Below are 24,403 nucleotides of genomic sequence, written 5' to 3'. Positions count from 1 at the left end.
GCAATAACATCAGGTTTCTGATGTCATGCAGGATAATTGGAGGTACACCTGCACTGTTTGGAATGCGTGAATGTGCCACATGGACGGCCAGTGTCATTATCAGCAACAGCGTAATCTTTGTGTACAGACTCTTGTGTCACAATCACTTGGCTTTGGCCAGTAAGTGTGTGAAAGGAGCCACCTGAGGAAGGCTGCAAATAGCCTGGGTTAGAAGTAAAGCTTACTTAAATGTAAGGCTTGCATTAACACTGCAGTGAAGCTATTGTGAAAATCCCCTAGTTGCCACACTCCGGTGCCTGTTCGGGTACATGGAGGGAAAATTTAGCACGGCCCATGCACCTAACAGCACGTCTTTTAGACTGTGGGAGGAAACCCACGCAGACATGGGGAGAACGTGCAAACTCCACACAGTCACCCAAGGCTGGAATTGAACCCGGGTCCCTGTGCCACCCCATTGGGCCTGAATTCTCCTGAATTTGGCCCGTGCATGACTTTCCTCCCCCTTTAACACCCGCCCTTCTACACCGCTTTGCGTGACTGGTGTAAAACAGTGCAAAGCCCTTTTACTTCATGGATTTGAGTATAATAAGCCCTGTGTGCCCTTGCCTTGGGCGGTATAGTCTTGTAAAAATGTCTCCTGTTTTATTTAGCCAAACTGAAGATACTCCGGATGCTGGAGGTTTGGCAGCACACGGCAGTCAGGCAGTATCTGTTAAAGATGATCAGCTGTAAACATGAGCACCACCTCGTGACCCATTATCTGCCTCTGTAGTCATCCCATTTCCATTTCCTTTTGCCACCTAGACACTGCTGACCTCTCATCAAAAGGAGGGGAGAGGTGGGGAGGTTTGGGAAGGGATTTCCAGAGCTTCGGGACCTAGATAGCTGAAGACACAGGCTACCAATAGTGGGCAAAGGAAGTCGAGCTGCACACAAGAGGTGTGAATTACAGGAAAGTGGAGATCCCGGAGGGATGGGGGTGCGGAGGGGCTGGGGTCATGGAGGGATTTTGAATACAAGGAGGGGAAGTGTAAATTGGAGGTGTTGCACTGTAGTTCAGTGAGCACAAGGCTGGTTTGAGGGAAAGCCCATCAGTCTGAAAGGTTGCAGTTTCAAGGTCCTGTATGGTCGCTGGAGGGGGCGGTGCCGCGGGGCGGCGCCTGGAGGGGGACGGTGCCGCGGGGCGGCGCCTGGAGGGGGCGGTGCCGCGGGGCGGCGCCTGGAGGGGGCGGTGCCGCGGGGCGGCGCCTGGAGGGGGCGGTGCCGCGGGGCGGCGCCTGGAGGGGGCGGTGCCGCGGGGCGGCGCCTGGAGGGGGCGGTGCCGCGGGGCGGCGCCTGGAGGGGGCGGTGCCGCGGGGCGGCGCCTGGAGGGGGCGGTGCCGCGGGGCGGCGCCTGGAGGGGGCGGTGCCGCGGGGCGGCGCCTGGAGGGGGCGGTGCCGCGGGGCGGCGCCTGGAGGGGGCGGTGCCGCGGGGCGGCGCCTGGAGGGGGCGGTGCCGCGGGGCGGCGCCTGGAGGGGGCGGTGCCGCGGGGCGGCGCCTGGAGGGGGCGGTGCCGCGGGGCGGCGCCTGGAGGGGGCGGTGCCGCGGGGCGGCGCCTGGAGGGGGCGGTGCCGCGGGGCGGCGCCTGGAGGGGGCGGTGCCGCGGGGCGGCGCCTGGAGGGGGCGGTGCCGCGGGGCGGCGCCTGGAGGGGGCGGTGCCGCGGGGCGGCGCCTGGAGGGGGCGGTGCGGCGGGGCGGCGCCTGGAGGGGGCGGTGCGGCGGGGCGGCGCCTGGAGGGGGCGGTGCGGCGGGGCGGTGCGGCGGGGCGGTACTGTGCAACAGAAAACCCTCAGCTCGCTCGGTGTGTGTTGGTGAATTGGAGTAGGCAGTGTGTAACCCAGGTGATTGGAGCCAAAATCCACTCAGCCTGAAACAAACCTTCATGCTAAATAACAAAACAAGGCGGTGAGAACCCAGGCGAGGCTTTTTCGAGGTGGCAGGCAGCTTTCTGGAGTGGCTGGATGCTGAACAGTATGAAGGAGTTTGAATGGCAGTGTGAGCTGAGGCATTTGGTGTTGGTTGTGGGCTATTTCAGGTGATGTGGTCGCGCTGGATAGAAACCTGACCCGGCTCCTGCTGAGCCACACCGACTGACTGACTCAGATTCTGGGCGTTATGTTGAAACAATACACACAGCACAATTTTAAACTCAATTCCATTCAAACTGTAGATTTGACTTCATTTGGACTTGATTTGTCTACGTTGCTGCAAAGGGCAATACATTCCATTTCTCCCGGTGCTGTGGCGCATGACAAAATACTGTGAACAGGAGCGGGACAAATTGGATAGCACCTTCAAGGAGCCAGCAGAGACATGAGGGGCTGAGTAGCCTGCTCCTGTGCTTTCTTATTTTATCTGATTCCATGTCCGTCAGAATCCAGCTACTCCATCCATTTCATTTAAAAGGCAGACAGTACTTATTGTAACATTTTCCATGGGGTATTCCGGAGAGGGTGTGTGCTGAGATTGGTTAGGCAGTTGTCCATGCCTGCACAGTGTCCATAGACCTGGACAGTGTTCAGGCTTGGACTGATGAGTGGCTAGTAACAAAGTGGCCATCTCCCTACTCCCCTTTGACATTCTGCTGTAAATGGGCGGCACAGTAGCACAGTGGTTAGCACTGCTGCTTCACAGCTCCAGGGTCCCGGGTTCGATTCCCGGCTCGGGTCACTGTCTGTGTGGAGTTTGCGCATTCTCCTCGTGTCTGCGTGGGTTTCCTCCGGGTGCTCCGGTTTCCTCCCACAGTCCAAAGATGTGCGGGTTAGGTTGATTGGCCAGGTTAAAAATTGCCCCTTAGAGTCCTGGGATGCGTAGGTTAGAGGGATTAGCGGGTAAAAAAAAAAGGGATTAGCGGGTAGGGCCTGGGTGGGATTGTGGTCGGTGCAGACTCGATGGGCTGAATGGCGGCCTCCTGCACTGTAGGGTTTCTATGATTCTATGATCTCCCACCATCAACATCATAGGGGTTTCCATTGATTGGAAAGTTAACTGAACTTGTCAATATCGTCACTGGAATGGCAGGCCAGAGGCTGGGAATTATGTGACCAGTAACTCATTTCCTGATTCCTGTCCACCAACTACAAAGCACAAGTCAGGAGTGTGATGGAATACTCTACTTGCCTGGATGAATACAGCTCCAATAACACTCTGGAAGCTTAACAGCATCCAGGACGAAGTCGCCGGCTTAATTAGCATCCAATGCCCCACCTTAAGCATTCTCTTCCTCTACCACTGAAGCACAGTGACAGCAATGTGTACCATCCTGCTCTGTTCAAGACCGCAAGAAAGTCTTGTTCAAGAAAGTACCAAGGATCATGAATGAAGCCCAATCCATCACACAAACCAGCCTCCCATCCATTGACACTGTCTACTCTTCCCACTGCCTCGGCAAAGCAGCCAGCGTAATCAAGGACCCCACGTCCGGACATTCTCTCTTTCACCTTCTTCTGTCGGGAAAAAGATACAAAAGTCTGAGATCACGTACCAACCGACTCAAAAACAGCTTCTTCCCTGCTGCCATCAGACTTTTGAATGGAACTACCTCGTACTAAGTTGATCTTTCTCTACGCCCTAGCAATGACTGTAACACTACATTCTGCACTCTCTCCTTTCCTTCTCTATGAATGGTATGCTTTGTCTGTATAGCGCGCAAGAAACAATGCTTTTCACTGCATGTCAATACATGTGACAATAAATCAAATCATCTATGTATAAGATGTACTGTAGCCACTTGTCAATGCTCCTTTAATAGCACCTTCCAAATCTGTGACCTTTACTGTCTGGAAGAACAAGGACAGTCGGCACATGGACACACTACCACCTGTAAGATCCCTTCCCACACAACACCCTGACTTGGGATGATGTTGCTATTCCTTTATTGTCACTGAGTCAAAATCCTGCACTCCCTACTGAATAACCCTCTGGCTATTCCTACCCCACGTGGGCTGCAGCAGTTGAGTATGGTTTCTCTAGAACTATTAGGGATAGACACTGAGTACAATAATGTCCACATCCTGTGAATTAAAAAAAAAGCTGTCCTGATAATCTATTTTGGTGATCTTGGTTGAGGTATATATGTTGGCCAGGACACAAGGTAAATCCCCCCTGATCTTTTGGAAAGAAGTGCTTTGGGTTATTGCATCTACCTGAGCAGGCAGATGGAGCCACGTCTGATCTGTAGATAACACTCCCTCAGTATTGGAATGTCAGCCGAGAGTTTCTGCTCAAGTCTCTGGCATGTTCTTTTGAAATGTGGAGGCTTTGCAGAAGTCTTTCAAGAATTATATATTGGTTGCAGTGTTTTGGTAATTTTTGTGATAAATGAAATGTGATACCTATTTCATTACACTCTGTAACAGCGCAACTAATACTCCTGAATTGGACAGTGTAAAATAGAAATACATAATTGAATTGGCAACCTTCTGTATTGTGTGGTCCATGTATGAATCATAGGACCCCTACAGTGCAGAAGGAGGCCATTTGGCCCATTGAGTCTGCACTGACCACAATCCCACCTATTCCCATAACCCCACATTTACCCTGCTAATCCCCTGACACTGTGGTCAATTTAGCACGGCCAATCAACCTAACCCACACATCTTTGGACTGCGGGAGGAAACCCACGCAGACACGGGGAGAACGTGCAAACTCCACACAGACAGTGACCCGAGGCTGGAATTGAACCCGGGTCCCTGGCGCTGTGAAGCAGCAGTGCTAACCACTGTGCCACCCCAAAATGGTCTGAATTTCTTAAATCTACTCAACTGGTGCTTAGTCAATGTCACTGATGCTTCTAATAGTCTGGGCGGTTGACCCCAATTTGCAACATGTTGCTGGTATTGTCTGATTTTCAACCAGAAGTCGATCTTGTCAGTGCCTTGACATCCTAATTGGGTTCATTTGATGTACTGATTGCTTAAAAGGCATATGTATAGTTCGCTCGTCATTATGCAGAGCCGCGGTTCACAGGGTGTATCTGCAAGTATATTAACCTTCCTGCAGAAATAAGTTGCTGTCAAATTGGAAGAGAACCCTGTTGTAAAGACTATTCCGAATACAGGAAGGGTGGTTAGACAGTTTGCCAGACTTGAAACATAAAACATTTCTGGAATTTCCCAAGAGTTGGTGTGTGCTTGGAGTCGGAAAACTGTGCGACTGTTTTCTGTGATGCTGCTTTCATGCAAGTTCGCAGTTTTGTCTTGCAACTTTTTTAACTGAAGCGGCTAATTATCAGCGTGCATTCCTCGGTCAGATACAGTGAATTTGACTGCCACCAGCGAGTTATTGAATCGTACAACACAAGAGGAGATCTTCCGACCTGTTGTGTTTGTGCCATCTCTTTGTGGGAACTATCCAATTAAGTCTCCCGCTATTTTCCTGTTGCCCTGCAAATGTTTCCTTTTCAAATATTTATTCAATTCCCTTTTACAAGTGGTTATTGAAATGACTTCGACCAACCTACAGTGCGTTCCAAATCAGAGCAACTTGCTGTGTTTTTAAAAAAAAGCACAAAAATTGTCCTCTTATCGTCTCTGCTTCTATTGTCAATTATCCTAAAGTTAAAAGTTTATTTACTAGTCACAAGTAAGGCTTACATTCACACTGCAATGAAGTTGCTGTGAAAATCCCCTAGTCGCCACACTCTGGCGCCTGTTCAGGTACACTGAGGGAGAATTTAGCATGGTCAATTCACCTAACCAGCACCTCTTTGGACTGTGGGAAGAAACCTGAGCACCCGGAGGAAACCCACAGGGACACTGGGAGAACGTACAAACTCCACACAGACAGTGACCCAAGCCGGGAATCGAACCCGGGTCCCTGGCGCTGTGAGGCAGCAATGCTAGCCACTGTGCCACCCTCATCTTTGACCTTTAAATCTTTGACCTCTGGTTACTGATCCTCTTAGTAAGAAGTCTAACAACAGCAGGTTAAAGTCCAACAGGTTTATTTGGTAGCAAATGCCACTACCTTTCGGAGCGCTGTCCCTTCGTCAGGTGGAGTGGGAGATGCATGGACTATCAGAGCCATCACATCTTTGAACACTTCTATTAGCTCATCCCTCAACCAGCCCTGCCCTAAGGAGAATATGCCCACCTTTTTGAGTTTTTCCTTGAAACCCAAACTCAGGAACATTTTCCACACTTGCTAAGGCTTCTCTGAGATTGGTCATGAAATTTTGAATTGGTTCTGTTTTTCTTCTTGTACATTAGCTAGTGTATTGGTGACGTTATTAGACTAGCAAACTAGAGTCTGAACTCATTTTGATAACGCGAGTTCAGATCTTGCCATAGTCCTTACGTTTGAAAAACAAATCTGAAAATAAAAAAACTTTTACCAATAAAAGTGACAACAAAGCTAGTTATCTGGTGGTTGTAAAACAATAAAACAAACAAATCGATGGCAAATGGTGACACAGTACTGCTGTCTCTCGGTACCAGGGACCTGGGTTCGTGGCCTTGGATGACTGTGTGGAGTTTGCATGTTGTCAGCGTGGGAGGAAACCCACACAGACACGGGGAGAACGTGCAAACTCCACACAGGCAGTGACCCGAGCTGGGAATCGAACCCGGGTCCCTGGCACCGAGAGACAGCAGTGCTAACCACTGTGTCATCGTGCCACCCAACCATTGTGTCACCCAAACGCCTGTGCCACCATGCTGCACAGTTAACTTGTTGAGTAATGTCCCTTGAGGTAAAGGAACCTTGCTGTCCTTCACATGATATGTGACTCCAGTTCCATACCAACATAGTTGACTATTAACTGCTCTCTGAAGTGGACTAGCAAGCTACCTAGTTATGCCAAGCCAGCAAGTAAGGTTAATAGCTGGCAGCCTTGCCTGTGGCACCCACATCACACTATTAATGAATTAAAACATGCAGGAATATGCAAAAGAAACCCCTTTTTAAATGTGTGTGTCTCTAAAATAGATAAAGTTTACATGTACGCTGAAAATGCTTTTGTTCATTCTTGGGACGTAGGCATTGCTGACAATGCTGGCATTTATTACACTTCTCGGTGAGGGTGGGCGTGGGCCACCTTGTTGACGTCGTAGGACAGAATTTTCCCGTCCTGCCCGCCATGGGATCGTTACGGGCAAGACAGGACCACGCAAAAGGTCTGTTGACCTCGAGTGGGATTTTCTGGCCTCTGGGCAAGCGCGGCCGGAAAATCCCGCCCACGGAATCCCTACAATGCAGGAGGAGGCCATTTGGCCCATCAGGTTTGCACCCACTCTGCGACAGAGCAGCCCCCCCCAAACCATGTAATTACATGCATTCAACATAGAGACATAGGAACTAAAGTAGGTGGAGGCCCTTTGGCCCTTTGAGCTTGTTCTGGCACTCGTTTTGACCATGCCTGCGAATTCAGTGTCCTGATCATCCCTTCCCACCCCCATTTCCCTGATTCCCTTTAGCCCCAAGAGCTATATCTAATTTCTTCTTGAAATTAGACAATGGTTTACCCCACTAATTCCCTTAACCTGCACATCTTGGGGGGGGAATTTAACATGGCATATCAACCTAACCTGCACACCTTCGGATTGTGGAAACCGGAGCACCCGGAGGAAACTCACGCAGACACGGGGAGAACGTGCAGACTCCACACACACACTGACCCAAGCCGGAAATCGAACCCGGGTCCCTGGAGCTGTGAGGCCGCAGTGCTAATCATTGCAGTCCATGCAATGCTCGGGCTAGGCTGGTGGTGACAACCGAAGAATTTACATATCTGTAGTGACGATTCACAACCTCAGGGTGTCCCGAAGTCCTTTGTAATTGGTGAAGTAATTTTGAAGTGTAATATAGGGAATGTGACAACTCCCTCTCACACAGCGAGCTTCCACCAACAGAAATGTGATAATGAGATTTTTAATTATATATTTGTTTATTAGTGTCACAAGTAAAGCTTACGTTAACATTGCAATGAAGTTACTGTGAAATTCCCCTAGTCGCCACACTCGGGCGCCTGTTCGGGTCACTGCACCTAACCAGCACGCCTTTTAGACTGTGGGAGGAAACCGGAGCACCCGGACGAAACCCCCGCAGACACGGGGAGAACATGCAAACTCCACACAGACAGTGACCCAAGCCGGGAATCGAACCCGGGTCCCTGGCTCTGTGGGGCAGCAGTGCTAACCACTGTGCCACCCAGATACTAGGGGACAATTTAACGTGGCCAATCAACCTAACCAGCACGCCTTTGGACTGTGGGAGGAAACCGGAGCACCTGGGGGAAACCCACGCAGACACGGGAAGAATGTGCAAACTCCACACAGACAGTGACCCAAGCCAGGAATCCAACCCGGGTGCCTGGATCTTGGTTCGGGACATTGGTTGAGACATACGCTTTGGCCATGAGGTAGTGGGGAAAACTGTCTTGCTTTTGAAAGTGGAGGCGCAGGATCGTTTGAGTCCATCTGGGAGCATAGACGTGGGGACAAATTTTCCTGTTCCGCTCACCATGGGAATCGTAGTGGGTGAGGGGCGGCACGGTAGCACAGTGGTTAGCACTGCTGCTTCACAGCGCCAGGGACCCGGGTTTGATTCCCGGCTTGGGTCACTGTCTGTGTGGAGTTTGCACATTCTCCCCGTGTCTGCGTGGGTTTCCTCCGGGTGCTCCGGTTTCCTCTCACAGTCCAAAGATGTGCGGGTTAGGTGGATTGGCCATGCTAAATTACCCCTGGGTGTCAGAGGGATTAGCTAGGGTAAATACATGGGGTTATGGGGATAAGGTCTGGGTTGGATTGTGGTCGGTGCAGACTCGATGGGCCAAGTGACCTCCTTCTGCACTGAAGGGATTTTATAAACCATGGAATGACCTGGGGTGGGATTTTCCGGTTTCGGGGTGAGCACGGCTGGAACATCCCACCTGTGGTCTCCATTTAACACCTCACCTGAATGATGGTACTTCTAACAGTGCAGCCTTTTAATCGCCAGCCGAGACTGTGTGGCCATGTATCTGGAGTCGGGCTTGAACCCGCAACCTCTGAGTCAAGCTGACACGAAGAAGTATTCAAAATGCACACTTATGAGAAGTTCAAAATTCCGGTGGACACATCGGGGTGGGGAATGGGCTTGGGCTGGTATAGTGAGAGTTTTGCACTTCACATTGTATTGGGAATTATGTTGAGGTCCAGAGTGTGGGAAGCATAGCTTTGGAGCGATCAAAATATGAATTAATTGCAGAGGAATTTGTACATTGTTCAAGGCTAGAGATTTTAGCACTGAATTTACATCAGAATTGTCAAGCAGTTTGACCCACCACATTATTACTCCGCAATTGCGCCCATGGATCCATTATTCCCTGGATATCAAAATAAGGAATTGGACTGTACAACTTACGGTTCCCACTTGTTTATGGATCTCTCTTCATATCTCCCGCAGGTAATGCTCTTTTGCTTCATAAATCCACCTTTGGTGCCACGATCACGACCACTTTACTTTGAACAAGCCCGAAGAAGTCATTTTTCTCTTTTGGTAGTTTTTGATGCCCTTTGGCTGTTCGAGTTCTGAAAGCTTCCTGTACTTTGAGTTGGAACGACAGTGTGAGTCAGCTCTGGTGTTCCCTGTGACATGAGTTGTTTGACCCCTGTAACACTGTTTCTGAGTAAACTATTGATCTACACGCGGGTGTTTGACCTTAATAAACCCCGTATAGCCGCTGGTGATGCAACATCTGCGAATGTAAAAGTCAAGGTAAAAGCATTGTTTGCAGAGCAGTTTTTTTTCTCGACATGTTTTTAAATGATAAACCATCGATATTAATGTATATCTTTCCATTGGACACTACTCATCAATCTGCCAAAAGGCATGACGAACTACAGGATATGAATATAAACTTTTGGGGCTCGAGCATTAGAGATTTGAAGGATTTATTTTCTCCCACAGGGATGAGAGGAATCAACACTCAGTAAAAGCAGTTAAAAGAGAAACAAAACCTTGCATTTATGTGAGGCCTTTTACAAGTTAAAGTTTAAGTTTTAAAGTTTATTTAATTTGATTTATTATTGTCACGTGTATTAGCATACAGTGAAGAGTATTGTTTCTTGCGCACTATACAGGCAAAGCATACCGTTCATAGAGAAGGAAAGGAGAGAGTGCAGAATGTAGTGTTACAGTCATAGCTAGGGTGTAGAGAAAGATCCGCTTAATGCAAGGTAGGTCCATTCAAAAGTCTGACGGCAGCAGGGAAGAAGCTGTTCTTGAGTTGGTTGGCACGTGACCTCAGACTTATTGGTGTCGCATTAGGCTTACATTAACACTGCAATGAAGTCACTGTGAAAATCGCCGAGTCGCCACACTCTGGCGCCGGTTCAGGCCAATGGGCCTAACCAGCATGTCTTTCAGACTGTGGGAGGAAACCGGAGCACCCAGAGGAAACCCACGCAGACACAGGGAGAACGTGCAAACTCCACACAGACAGTGACCCAAGCCGGGAATCGAACCCGGATCCCTGACGCTGTGAGGCAGCAGTGCTAACCACTGTGCTACCGCGCTGCCCAGGACTTTCAAAAGCACTTGCCATTCAGTGAAGTGATGTAGAAAACACAGCAGCCAATTCCACAAGAAACACTCATAAAATGCAACATACTAACCAAATAATCTGTTTCTATGATGTTGATTTAAGGCATAAAAATTATTCAGGGACATTGGAAAAAGGATGTCATTCCCAAAGTATTGGCATTGGGTCTTTAACTTCCATTTGGGAGGGTTTATCGGGCTTTGGTTAAATGTACCATACAAAAGACAGCACCTCCTGACAGTGCAACACTCCCACAGCACTGCACGAGGGTGTCAGCCTAGAGTTTTGTGCTCAGCAGGACTGGGACCCACAAGTTTCTGACCCATAATCAAGGTTCCTACCACGCAGATTCCCAAAGGGTATTTGTGAATAGTTCCACCATGCGATATTATCAGGGGCTCATCCAAGTTTCATAAGAACCCATGCCTTTTGGAAAGAACCATTAATTTTAAAATTTATTTATCAGTCAGAAGTCAGGCTTACATTAACACTGCAGTGAAGTTACTGTGAAATTCCTCTAGTCGCCACACTCTGGCGCCTGTTCGGGTCAATCCACCTAACCAGCACATCTTCCAGACTGTGGGAGGAAACTGGAGCACCCGGAGGAAACCCACGCAGACACGGGGAGAATGTGCAAACTCCGCGCAGACAGTGACCTAAGCCGGGAATCGAACCCGGGACGCTGGCGCTGTGAAACAGCAGTGCTAACCACTGTGCCATCATGCCGCGTATTAGGAAAAGAGTTAAAGATACTTGAGGGCACATTAAGATACTGGGCATTGCGTTTATCACCATGAAGGTTGCTTACTGTATATTTAACAGCATTTAATCTTTAGGATTTCATTTGACCAGCGTGCAATGCAGGCAATAGAGAAAGTCGTGCGGGTGATGCAGGTTGCAGAGGAGCAGCAATTGTGAGTTCAGCATGAAGGAATTTAATCACCTCTAGGCTTGGTTATTTCCGTGCTCTCTCACCCTCCACCTGCCATCAATTTAAATTCATCCAGATGTCTGCTGCCCACATCCTAACTCCCATCACATCCTGTGTCTTAGAAATCATAGAAACCCTACAGTGCAGAAGGAGGCCATTCGGCCCATCGAGTCTGCACCGACCACAATCCCACCCAGGCCCTACCCCCACATATTTACCCGCTAATCCCTCTAACCTACACATCCCAGGACTCTAAGGGGCAATTTTTAACCTGGCCAATCAACCTAACCCGCACATCTTTGGACTGTGGGAGGAAACCGGTGCACCCGGAGGAAACCCACGCAGACACGAGGAGAATGTGCAAACTCCACACAGATAGTGACCCGAGCCGGAAATCGAACCCGGGACCCTGGAGCTGTGAAGCAGCAGTGCTAACCACTGTGCTACCGTGCCGCCTTATTACGAGAGGTGCTATATAAATATAGATGATTGTATGGGATGGCTGAGGAACAGAAGGCAGATAGAATAATGACCAGGCTCAGTGTGATTCATTGGGTGCGGGGCCTGAATTAGGAGAGTGACTACAGTTATGTCGACGAGTGCCATGGAAACGAGAAACGGGCGGAGTTTAGATTATTTTACTCCATTTTTAAAGCTACAACGCCAATGCACGCAGTGGACCAGGCAAGCCTGAATCCATCCCCTTGCTTGCTCCAAAAACCTAATTGAATCTAATTCACAGTACCCCACAAGAGATCCAATCTGACAAGATGAGGCAGTGTGCCCCATCTTGGGGTAGATCCCGTTGCCCTTGATAAAATGAGCTGCTGCATCTCTATCTCCTCTTCCTGTGTTAGCCGCAACCAACACAAACTCCATCCTCAATCAGGCTGTCAAAATTCACCGACTAGTCACGGTCTGCCTTGGGAGGTAAACGTGCTGGTTTTGAAGGTGGCCCAAGCAGCCAGAGCTGGTTTTTTTTTATTTGATTTTTTAAAATTTGATTTATTATTGTCACATGTATTAGCATACAGTGAAAAGTATTGTTCCTTGCACGCTATACAGACAAAGCATACCGTTCATAGAGAAGGAAAGGAGAGAATGCAGAATGTAGTGTTCCAGTCACAGCTAGGGTGTGGAGAAAGAGCAACTTAATGCGAGGTAGGTCCATTCAAAAGTCTGACGGCAGCAGGGAAGAAGCTGCTCTTGAGTCGGTAGGTACGTGACCTCAGACTTTTTCCCGACGGAAGAAGGTGGAAGAGAGAATGTCCGGGTTGTGTGGGGTCCTTGATTATACTGGCTGCTTTGGCGAGGCAGCGGGAAGTGTAGACAGAGCCAATGGGTGGGAGGCTGATTCAGGAAACCCGGATGAAAGAACATCTGAAAAGGTTCAATCTCCACAGCACACCTCCGTCACGGAATTCTGATGCGCCCGGAGATTCTGAAAAGCCGTTGATCCAATGAGAAGAGTTGTGTATCAGTACTGACTATAGCCCACATGAGCTGCTCAACCCTGATTCTGCAGCGTATGGCAAGTGATGATGAGTTGAAACCAAATTTGTTTGTAATAGAAGATCCAATGGCATGTAAAAAAAAAAAATACCCACCAGCACCACATCAAATAAACAGTTGAATAATCCACCAATTGATTGCATTGGGCTCAGGAGTTCCAGTGTACATGTCCTGATGTGGTGCCAGAGTATTTTTTAGCCAGTGGGTTCTGTGCAGAACTACAAACAGGACAGTGTTAATTGTTATACAGTGAGCATTTAGTATAAGCTAGGGTGCTTGGAGACTTGGCAAATTTTCCTCCAGCTTCTCAAAGTAGTGACATAGTGAATAGCGGTAGCACATTAATGAACAAAGAACAGTACAGCACAGGAACAGGCCCTTCGGCCCTCCAAGCCTGTGCCGTTCATGATGCCTGCATAAACTAAAACCGTATGCACTTACGAAGTCCGTATCCTTCCATTCCCATCCTATTCATGTATTCGTCTAGTTGCCCCTTAAATGCTGCTATCGTACCTGCTCCCACCCCCTCCCCGGGCAGCGCGTTCCAGACATTCACCACCCTCTGTGTAAAAAAAAAACTTGCCTCGCACATCTCCTCTAAACTTTTCCCCACGCACCTTAAACCTATGTCCCCTAGTACTTGACTTTTCTACCCTAGGAAACAGCATCTGACTATCCACTCTGTCCATGCCACTCATAATCTTGTAAACATCTATCAGATCACCCTTCAACCTCCGTCGTTCCATTGAGAACAAGCCAAGTTTATCCAACCTCTCCTCATAGCTAATACCCTAATGCTTTGGACTTAACTTTCCAACAGCTAACCAGAAAAGCTGGAATCATCGTAAGCACCAGAGGCGTTTGAGTTAGATTCAATCAAAAGGGAGCAGGGGTAGTCTGTGATATGAATACAAAGTTTATAAGATTGTTATGTTTTGGTATTATCTCTTCAAGTTAAGGTAAAATGGAGGAATGAGTAGGGGTCATGTGAGCTGTTCTGAAAGCCTAGGTGGCTTGATCATTAAAGGTTAACTTACTGGGAAGAAGGTGACCAATATCTGTGGGCAGTGATGGTCGCAGTTGTGTTGACTGTGGATAAACTGTTAGTCTTCAAGTTTCAAGGTTGGTATTAGGAATGTCAGCCTTTATAAACGGGTATGCTTTAAACTGTCTGTTTAATTCCAAGATCGAAATGAGTTAGGGGCTTAGAGGATAGCTAATTAGCATTTCTGCCTGGACACATGATCCATGTATTTCATGTTGTCACAGGGATCAGTTTGGGAAAGGGAAAAGTTCATTGTGTATCGGGTTACAAGGCTTCTAAGATATCCTTGAATCATAGGCACAACAGACAGTCTGCAGCCACCTGACAGACAAAGAGCAGGAGATAGGGTAGCCAGTCCTGCACCTGAAAATGTTGATGATTGTTCACCACACAGAATGCAGGTGGGAATACTCACATTCAAGTTGAAGATTTCCTATTCATGAGGATTAAAAGGAGGCTGGAAGATTCACCTAGCTTGGGTAGAAGGAAGGAATCCCAGTGTAACCCTCACAGTAAAAGTCAGTGTGTGTGTGTAGGCTGATGAAAACAAGGGGGCAATGTGGAGGAAGGACAGTGAAGGAATTAAGGGTTATGGTGAGCGGGCGGGTAAGTGGAGCCGAGTCCACGAAAAGATCAGCCATGATCTTATTGAAGGGCAGAGCAGGCTCGAGAGGCCAGATGGCCTACTCCTGCTCCTAATTCTTATGTAGGCTACTAGCCTTTTCCCTCTAGGTTGTTGATATCCTGCACGGTCTGGTAAAGACAGGTGGGCTGGAGAGAGTGGTAGGAGTCTGCTGGACTGGTGCGTAAATATGCTGTGAGAACCTTTGACCCAGCCACCTGAGGGCAGGTGGACAACTCAGTTGGAGGCCCACCAGGAGATTTGGAGGGGACCTCACCTGTGGATAATTATTGACATTCAAAGCATGGGATCCCGCTATTCCGTCCAGTGGGAGAAGTGTTGCCACCCACCACAGCTCAACAATGGCGAATTTCACACTTTTGTGACGGTTAAAGTTGAAATCTTGCTGTGTGATCCTTTCAATCGGTTGCTGGAATTTCAAATATCTTTGTAAAGTTATTGGTCTCTACAGGGTTCATAACATCTGCTTCAAGTCATTCCAGTCAGATAGTTATAACATGTGACCCCCAAGGAATGATTATTCTCAAAGCTATCCAAGACCATTGCTCTTCACTGGTCTTGTGTGTTTTATTCTGATCTTTCGATATTTGTCGTCTAGTTTAGATAATAGGTGATAGTAATGGTAAAAGTAACCTGGGGTGACACGGTGGCACAGTGGTTAGCACTGCTGCCTCACAGCGCGAGGGACCTGGGTTCGATTCCTGGCTTAGGTCACTGTCTGTGTGGAGTTTGCACATTCTCCCCGTGTCTGCATGGGTTTCCTCCAGGTGCTCCGGTTTCCTCCCACATTCTGAAAGACGTGCTGGTTAGGTGAATTGGCCATGCTAAATTCTCCCTCCGTGTATTCGAACAGGCGCCGGAGTGTGGCGACGAGGGGATTTTCACAGTAACTTCATTGCAGTGTTAATGTGAGCCTACTTGTGACTAATAAGTTAACTTTAACTTTTAATTTTTACATGGTGTCAAATAGATTAAATTTGGAAAAGGTTGTTGGTTTACAAGATGGTTTTTGGCAAAAGTTGTTTTGTTGTACGCTACCCTAGTCAGAGAGGGAATTCCAGAGTCTGGGACTGAAGCAGCTGAAGGTACGGCCACTAATAGTGAAACAGTTAAAATCGGGGTGCTCAAGAGGCCACGATTAGTTGAATGTAAATGTCTCAGCAGATGGTGGGTTTGGAAGAGATTAAAGTAAAGTTTATTTATTAGTCTCAAGTAAGGCTTGCATTAACACTGCAATGAAGTTACTGTGAAAATCCCCTAGTTGCCACACTCCGGTGCCTGTTTGGGTAACACTGAGGGAGAATTTAGCACGGCCAGTGCACCTAACCAGCACGTCTTTCAGACTGTGTGAGGAAATCGGAGCACCCGGAGAAAACCCACACAGACACGTGGAGAACGTGCAAACTCCAAACAGACAGTGACAGAAGCCAGGAATCGAACCTGGGTCCCTGGCGCTGTGAGGCAGCAGTGCTAACCACTGTGCCACCGTGCTGCTCTTACAGACATCGGGAGGGACAAGGCTATGGAGTGATTTGAAATCAAGGATGAGAATTTTAAAATCGAGGCGTTGTTTAAGCCTAATGTTTAACGTGGCACCCAAATAGGATGGTTTTCAGAAATTGGACCTATGGATCACAAAAGCTTCACCAATTTGCCATTTTATCCTGCCGACAAACCTTTTGTTTTTAATTGTGAAGAAAAGTGTCCGCTGTCCCAATGGAGAAAGCAGCTGATTAACCCCTGTAACACCTGTGTAACTGGAAGGTTCCTGTGAGATAGAACACTCAGAGCAATGGCAACTTTCCAATACAAAGTATTTGGTCATAGCCTAGGTGTGTATCTTCAAGTTGTGCAACTTTTAAAGCCTTCTGTGGGATCCTTCCTCTCATCGATCTCTGTAAATGCTGAAGTGAGATGAAGCTGGCTTTGCATCTTTGGATCCCAAAGCTTCTGCAGAAGATCATGGGGAATTTCCTCTTGTCCCTCTTTGAGTCAGCACAGCCCATGTATCTTGTGTTGTCAAGTACTGTCCCAAGGGTGGCACAGTGGTTAGCACTACTGCCTCACAGCGCCAGGGACCCAGGTTATTTTCTCGGCCTTGGGTCACTGTCTGTGTGGAGTTTGCTCGTTCTCCCCCGTGTCTGTGTGGGTTTCCTCCGGGTGCTCCGGTTTCCTCCCACAGTCCAAAGATGTGCGGGTTAGGCGCATTGGCCGTGCTGAATTTCCCTTTGGTGTCCAAAGATGTGCAAGTTAGAGGGATTGGAGGGTAAATATGTGGGGTTAGGGGACCAGGGTCTGGGTTGGATGCTCTGTGAGGGAGTCAGTTCAGACTCGATGGGCGAAATGGTCTCCTTCTGCACTGTCGGGATTCTATTCTAAGTGCTCATTAGGTTCAAGTCAACATTAGTGTCTTCTAATGCTTTATTGATGAGGCAGTTGACATCCCAACGTGGCCTGATGCTATAGCCTTCTCCATTGGAAAGTGGGTATAATAAGATCAGCATCCAATTTAGGAGAGACATTCTGCATGTGGACCTCTGAACCTTCTGTCTTGCTTGCTGCTCTTTGTGATTTTCATCCTGCAGAATGGATATGTCTGTATGCCTCTGAAGTTTGGCTGGTAAAGGTCCATGAATTCTGACTGGTAAAGGTTAACCCTCTGGTCAGTGATCCCTATGGGTGGACCTCCGAGACCAATTGGCTCTGCGAAGAGAGTAAATAGAACAAAGAGTACACAAACATGCATCTGTTTTGGTACTGCATATTGTATTACCTTCAAATGTACAATCACACAGAAGAGGCACATTAGTGTAAGATAACTGGTGAATTGTATGAGATCTAGCACTTGGCAAGTTGCAAGGCAGGGTGTCAATCCAGGTTGTGTTCTGTGCGCGGGAACAAAGAGGTGGCAAGCAGAGCTCGGAATTTTGGAAAGGTATTGGTGGATAATGTGCTAATGGTCGGTAAATCTCAAACTTCCCCGCAGCGACACAAGAAAACTTTGTCCTTTTGTTTATGATGTATGTGTCAAATTCCAAAGGAAAAATGCACCATAAGCATGGTCTGTGATTAATGTGGCACGTACCAGTGGCTTATTCAACCCTTCAATCATATAGTAAGCCCCACCTTGCAAACTCTCCACCTGAAATATCCTGGCTGTTTGTTGTGTAGTGAAGGGACTTGTGAGAGAAAATAATCCTAAACTGTTTCCTAACGCTGGTAGGGGGGGGGTCCGTAACCAGAGGTGAGAGATTTAATACAACACGCAAAAGGACCAGTGAGGGGAAGATGCAAACTTTTTTTCATACACAGCGAGCTATTGTGACGGGAAATGTGCCTGGAATGGCGGTGGAAACAAGATTCAGCAGGAACTTTCAAAAAGGAATTAGATATGTTCCTGGATTGAAGAAATATGCAGGGTTTTGGGGTAAGATCAGGGGGGTGTGATTAATTGAATAGTGTAAAGAGCTGGCACAGGCGTAGAATCATAGAATCTACAGTGCAGAAGGAGGCCATTTGGCCCATCGAGCCTCCACCGACAACAATCCCACCCAGGTACCATCCCCGTAACCCCACATATTTACAGTCCTGATCGCCCTGACACTACGGGGCAATTTAGCGTGGCCAAACAACCTAACACACATCTTTGGACTGTGGGAGGAAACGGGAGCACCCGGAGGAAACCCACGCAGACACGGGGAGAACGTGCAGACTCCACACAGACAGTGACCCAAGCTGGGAATTGTTAACCCGGGTCCCTGGCACTGAGACAGCAGCGTTAATGAAGGCAATACTCTGTACATTTCTGGTCACCTTATTATAGAAAGGATATTACTAAACTAGAAAGAGTGCAGAAGAGATTTACTAGGATGCTACCGGGACTTGATGGATTGAGTTATAAGTAGAGGCTGGATAGACTGAGACTTATTTCTCTGGAGTGTAGGAGGCTGAGGGGTGATCTTATAGAGGTCTATAAAATAATGAGGGGCGTAGATCAGCTAGATAGTCAACATCTTTTCCCAAAGGTAGGGGAGTCGAAAACTCGAGGACATGGGTTTAAGGTGAGAGGGGAGAGATACAAAAGGGTCCAGAGGAGCAATTTTTTCACAGAGGGTGGTGAGTGTCTGGAACAAGCTGCCAGAGGTAGTAATAGAGGCGGGTACAATTTTGTCTTTTAAAAAGCGTTTAGACAGTTACATGGGTAAGATGTGTATAGAGGGATATGGGCCAAATGCGGGCAATTGGGATTAGCTTGGTGGTTTAAAAAAAAGGCAGCATGGACAAGTTGGGCCAAAGGGCCTGTTTCCATGCTGTAAACCTCTATGATTCTAATTGAAGAGTATTCCACCACACTCCTGACTTGCACTTACAGATAATGGACAGGCTTTGGGGAATCAGGGGCTGAATTACCTGCTATTGACTTCACAGCCTCTGGCCTGCCCTTGAACTTCAGTATTCCTCTGGCAGACACGGGGAGAATGTGCAAACTCCACACAGACGGTCATCCGAGGTGTGATGGGCCAGTTGGCCTCCCTCTGTGTTTTAGATGCTTTTTTTTTGAGTGCTGTTGTAGTCTAGTCCTTGCTCCGTGCTGCATGTGAACTGTGCATCATTTTACCTTTTTAAGCAGAGGAGGAGTAGAGTTAATTGTCAGTGAAGGTTGTTTCTGCGATTATTTTGTTCATCTACAACATAAATGTTCATCACTGCAATTTTCTATCTTGCATGTTATTGCCTTTCTAGTATTCCTCTGGCACAGACTTGTAACAAATGTTAATTCCCTTCGTGTTCATATACATCCTCTGCTGATTCTTCAGAGTAAAATTCATTCCTTGCCTTTAAATTCATTTGAAATAACCAATTTTTCTGGATCTCTGGCAGGTCCTCTGGGTCGCTCATTCCCTTCTCATGAAGGAGATATTGGCTTTGGAAGGGGTACAGCTCAGATGCGCCAGAATGATACTGGGGCGTCAAGGTTATGTTATGAGGACAGCTTGTATTTCCTCGAGGTTAATGGGTTGAAGGGTAATGTAATTGTGTTTAAAATTAGGAGGATTTGAAAGGTAGTGGGCAGAATTTAATAAGCACCCTCCCCTGTGCTGCATTTGGTGGAAGAGGTGTATTTAATTGGTTGGGAGACTGGGCAGTTGGAGATTCCACCATCTCTCCCTGCCTCTGCCCCGATTTAATTCTGGGGTGCAGAGACTGCCCTTAGTTGAGGCCATTGGATGGGCCATTAATGTTCACTGAAAGGCCTCATACCACCAGCACAGGGGAAACATGGAAAGCTAACCCTGTCAGGCTCCAGCTAATGGCCTTGCATCAGGAAAGGAGGGGGTGAAGTTAGGAACCTCCTCCCCAGGGTTCCCACCTCCTCCTTCCCTGTGGCTACCTTCCGCCATCACTCACCTGTCCCTGGATGACCCTGGACCTCATTGGGTGTGGGTACAGGCAGCAGCCACCAGCTCCCCGGTGGCGCTGCTGAGCAGCCGGCCTCTGACTTGCCAGTAACTCGTAGCACTTCCAGCCCTGAGGTCCTTGACCCTGGGTAAGGCCTGCTGTTGCTGCCCAGTTAAGTGCCTGATTGGCATCTAATGTGACAGGCTTTCTGTGGAAGAGGCCCTCACCGGCTCTCCAGGCGAGAGCTCCGCCAACTACATTAAATTCTGCTCAGAGAAGCATTTTCCCTGGTGGGGGTGTTCATAATGAGGAGCGCATTCTTATAATTGGAGCTAGTGAAAATCTGAAAAGGGTGTCTCTCAAAAGGGTGTGGATGCTTGGGGGTGCTTCCAAGACTTGAGATAAATTGTTTTTTATCGGGTTAAGGATATGGAGCAATGTGCTGTATGTACATGGAGTTGAGGTACCGCAGGAAAGATGGCATGGTAGAACAGGCTCCAGGGACAAAATGGCTTCCTTCTCTTCCTGCACTGTGTAAGTTTTCTGCTTTTTGGTTCTTTGTGAAGCGACCTCTTTCATTTGCACCCGGGTCCAGGTTCTCACAATGGGCTGGCATTTTGTTCAGACATTCTCTCCAGGTTTGCATGCTCCACGATGGTATGAACAGGGCTAGAATAAAAGAGCAGGGATGTACTTCTGAGGCTGTATAAGGCTCTGGTCAGACCCCATTTGGAGTATTGTGTGCAGTTTTGGGCCCCGTATCTAAGGAAGGATGCGCTGGTCTTTGGAAAGGGTCCAGAGGAGATTCACAAGAATGATCCCTGGAATGAAGAGCTTGTCGTATGAGGAACAGTTGAGGACTCTGGGTCTGTACTTGTTGGAGTTTAGAAGGATGAGGGGGGATCTTATTGAAACTTACAGGATACTGCGAGGCCTGGATAGAGTGGATGTGGAGAGGATGTTTCCGCTAGTAGGAAAAACTAGAACCAGAGGGCACAACCTCAGGCTAAAGGGACGATCCTTTAAAACAGAGATGAGGAGGAATTTCTTCAGCCAGAGAGTGGTGAATCTGTGGAACTCTTTGCCGCAGAAGGCTGTGGAGGCCAGGTCTTTAAGACCGAGATAGGTAGGTTCTTGATTAATAAGGGGATGAGGGGTTATGGGGAAAAGGCAGGAGAATGGGGATGAGAAAGAGATCAGCCATGATTAAATGGCAGAGCAGACTCGATGGGCCGAGTGGCCTAATTCTGCTCCTATGTCTTATGGTCTTACATCATGCTTTTCAGTATTTGAAATGGTTAGATGAAGCTGATTGGGTGTGAGAAGATCATTATTCTCGGTGCGTTGTCGAATGCCTGCCCATTTTGTCGCCGTTCTGATTGACTGTTTAAAAATCTAGTTGAGATGCTGTTGTGAGATGTTGAGTGAAATCGAGCACTCCCCCAGGCAGGCAGGAAAAGGGTTGGGCAAGGGTTTAAAATCCGGAACTCGGCAATCCTGGCTGCTTGAATAGTAAGTGGGGGGGGAGAGAGAGAGAGAGCACAGCCCCTGGATAAAGCTCCCACTGAGAGCGGACAACGCACTAATGAACATGCAAGAAGCCAGGGCCCAATGACTTCATTGATAGTTTAAGACAATATTCCAGGTCAAGCCAACGGGAGTCCCATTTTGTCTGCTGCCCAGCATCAGGTCCACAACGGCGAGGGCAGCTAACTCCACTTGTTGCAGCTTCTTATGGGCTGAGAGGAGCAAAGGTGCACCCCGCTGACCTCCCGTTCCACCTGGCACCTCCGAGCCCTTGGGCCTCTGAGCCCCTCCACTACACCTGACTGCTTGGGACGGATAGTGAATGCTGTTGGGTGAGACCCGTTGATTGAATGGTGCCCAGGCACGATGAGCGGCCAGGCTCCAATCCACCCCTGTTGTTTTGAGGACAGGAGGCCTTTGTTTCTCTCTGTGCACCGCCTTGATCTTCCATCGATCGCTTATGCCAATAACTGGTGCTCAGAATGAAAGCAGAACGTAAAAGTAGTGAAGTGTTGCTGTCCCTGTTCAAACCATTAGTGAGATCGCACTTAGAATATTGGGTACAGTTTTGGTCCCTTTACTTGAGGAGGGATGATGTTGTGTTGGAGACAGTTCAGAGGAGGTTCACTGGATTGAACTGAGATTGGGCAGTTTAGGTCTATACTCTCTAGAGTTTAGAAGAATGAGAGGAGATCTAATTGAGGTTATTATCCAAAGATATGCGGGTGAAGTGGATTGGCCGTGCTAAATTGTCAGAGGGACCAGCTAGGGTCGATGCGTAGGCTTGTGGGGATAGGGCCTGGGTGGGATTGTGCTCGGTGCAGACTCGATGGGCCGAATGGCCTCCTCCTGCATTGTATGATTCTAATGAGGTTGTACGAGATGATAAGGGGGGGGATTGACAAAAGTAGACGTGGAGAAGATGTTTCCTCCAGTGGGGCAATCTAGAACAAGAGGACATCGTTTTAGGATAAGGGGTGGCAGATTAAAAACTGAGAGAAGGACTTCTCTCAAAGGGTCAGGAGTCTGTGGAATTCACCACCCCAGTGCGTGGTGGATGCCGGGACATTGAGTAAATTTAAGGAAGAGGGAGATAGATTTTTAATTAGTGATGGGTTTGAAGGGCTATGGTGAATGGGCAGGAAAGAGGAGTCGAGGCAGAGATTAGATCAGCCTTGGTCGTATTAAATGGCGGGGAGCAAACTCGAGAGGCCGAATTGCCTGCTCTGGCTCCTAGCTCTTCTGATTCTTGTGTTCTAAAGTTGATGGATTGCGTTAACTTGCAGAGAAGGAATGCAAACTGTGTAAAGTTAGTTACAGGCTCTCGTTCACCAGTTATACCAACTGCGATGGCTGACTCCAAACCGTAGCATGTACATCGAGAGGTCCCCACAAAGCCAGGACGATGGATTTCAGCAGCAGGAAGTGGAAATGGGCTATGAGAAGACTGCTGGCAGAGTTATTTATTCTCATTTGTGCCTGAATGTTTCTGTACAGCTCACTGTGTTTGTACATGTGTCTATATTCTCCATCTACATGTGTGTGTGTGTGTGTGTGTGTGTGTGTTTTCTGGTCTGTTTTTAGCTGCACAATTCAAACCATCTGTAAATTGTAGTATATAAATGATATAATAACTGTCGATCCTTGACCTACCAGGCCTCCCCTAATCAAATCCTTGCTGCTCAGAGCATTTAATAATGCGTTTACATGGTCTGGAATGAGAGGTATGCCAAGCATTCCTTGCGCCAGCATCCTGAGGCTGGATATTTCCAGTATACCAGACACGGCTGCTGCAGACTCTGGGGTATAACATCTCTTGTGTGTGTGTGCTACCCCGAGGGGTGGGGGGGACGACGGCTTCTGTGAGAAGGTTGTGGGGGTAACTTGCAGAGCAAAGGACAAGTGGCTCTCTCTCAAGGCTGCGTCGCCCGGGGATCCGGTCTCGAATCGAAGCCGCCTCCATTCTGTTGTCAGGGCCGGCAGCCTCCTCCTGACTAGGGTGTTGCCAACAAAAATAGCCAGCTGCTTAACTCGGTGTGCCATTTTAACCCCGTCCCACCCAGGCGCACCAACAGAGAACCAGTTTTCTGTTTATTTTTCCCAGCCTTGCAGGACAAAGCTGTCGTCAGCAGTGTGAAGACGAGCAGTGCACTGTGACACAGGCGGGCAAGCTGAATCTCCAGCCGCGAGAGAGTGCGTTGCTTTTGCTGTCCGAATCTTTCTCGGGGTCAGGGCACGTGGGGTTAATACAAGTTGTGAAAAGTTGTGCTCACACCCTCACTCACTCCAGAGGAACAGAACGGGCCGGGTCCAAAAAAAAACATACAAACTTCATCTTATTCTGCCCAGAATCTTTAACGACGTTATCCAGGTTTCATTGTTATTTTGAACTGGAAAACCACTTTGATCCCTCAGCACTCTGGGGATAGGAAGAGGAAAGGAGCTGCCATTTATTCAGGACTTTAATGAAATTACGATGTGAGGGCTTTAAAAAAAAATGGAACTATTTTCTTTTGTTTGAAAGGGGCGGGGGGGGGGGGGGGGGGAAACAGTGAATGTTGTTGTCGTGTGGCTTGATGCCAAGGCAAGTCTTAGCAATTTATATCTCAAGTTGATACTCTGTTTTTCCCCCGCTCCTTTTTTCTCAGCGAAACAACAGAGCTTCAAAAATCTTTCTGAACACTTCTGACCAACTGTTGTTTCCTCCAGTCTGAACAATGGTTTTGGCAAACCCCACCGACGCATAATAAACACGGATGCTCGTTGGTGAAAGGGAAGCTGTA

The 24,403-nt window shown here is 48.2% G+C and overlaps 2 protein-coding genes across 2 annotated transcripts in view; one reads left to right on the top strand and one right to left on the bottom strand.

Moving 5' to 3' along the window:
- The window catches only part of LOC144506288 (claudin-24-like), a 79,492-nt gene extending 69,925 nt beyond the window's left edge, over window positions 1-9,567 (bottom strand). The window contains exon 1 of the mRNA XM_078232174.1: window positions 9,383-9,567. Within this exon, the coding sequence (XP_078088300.1) occupies window positions 9,383-9,444 (62 nt within the window). The 5' untranslated portion in view covers window positions 9,445-9,567. The remainder of the gene's footprint in view (window positions 1-9,382) is intronic.
- wwc3 (WWC family member 3) overlaps window positions 1-24,403 on the top strand; it is a 203,227-nt gene that overhangs the window by 11,455 nt on the left and 167,369 nt on the right. The gene's annotated exons all lie outside the window — the stretch shown is intronic.

Source organism: Mustelus asterias, chromosome 17, assembly GCF_964213995.1.
Source record: "Mustelus asterias chromosome 17, sMusAst1.hap1.1, whole genome shotgun sequence".
Taxonomy (NCBI): domain Eukaryota; kingdom Metazoa; phylum Chordata; class Chondrichthyes; order Carcharhiniformes; family Triakidae; genus Mustelus; species Mustelus asterias.
This window is presented reverse-complemented; position numbering and strand designations above follow the sequence as displayed.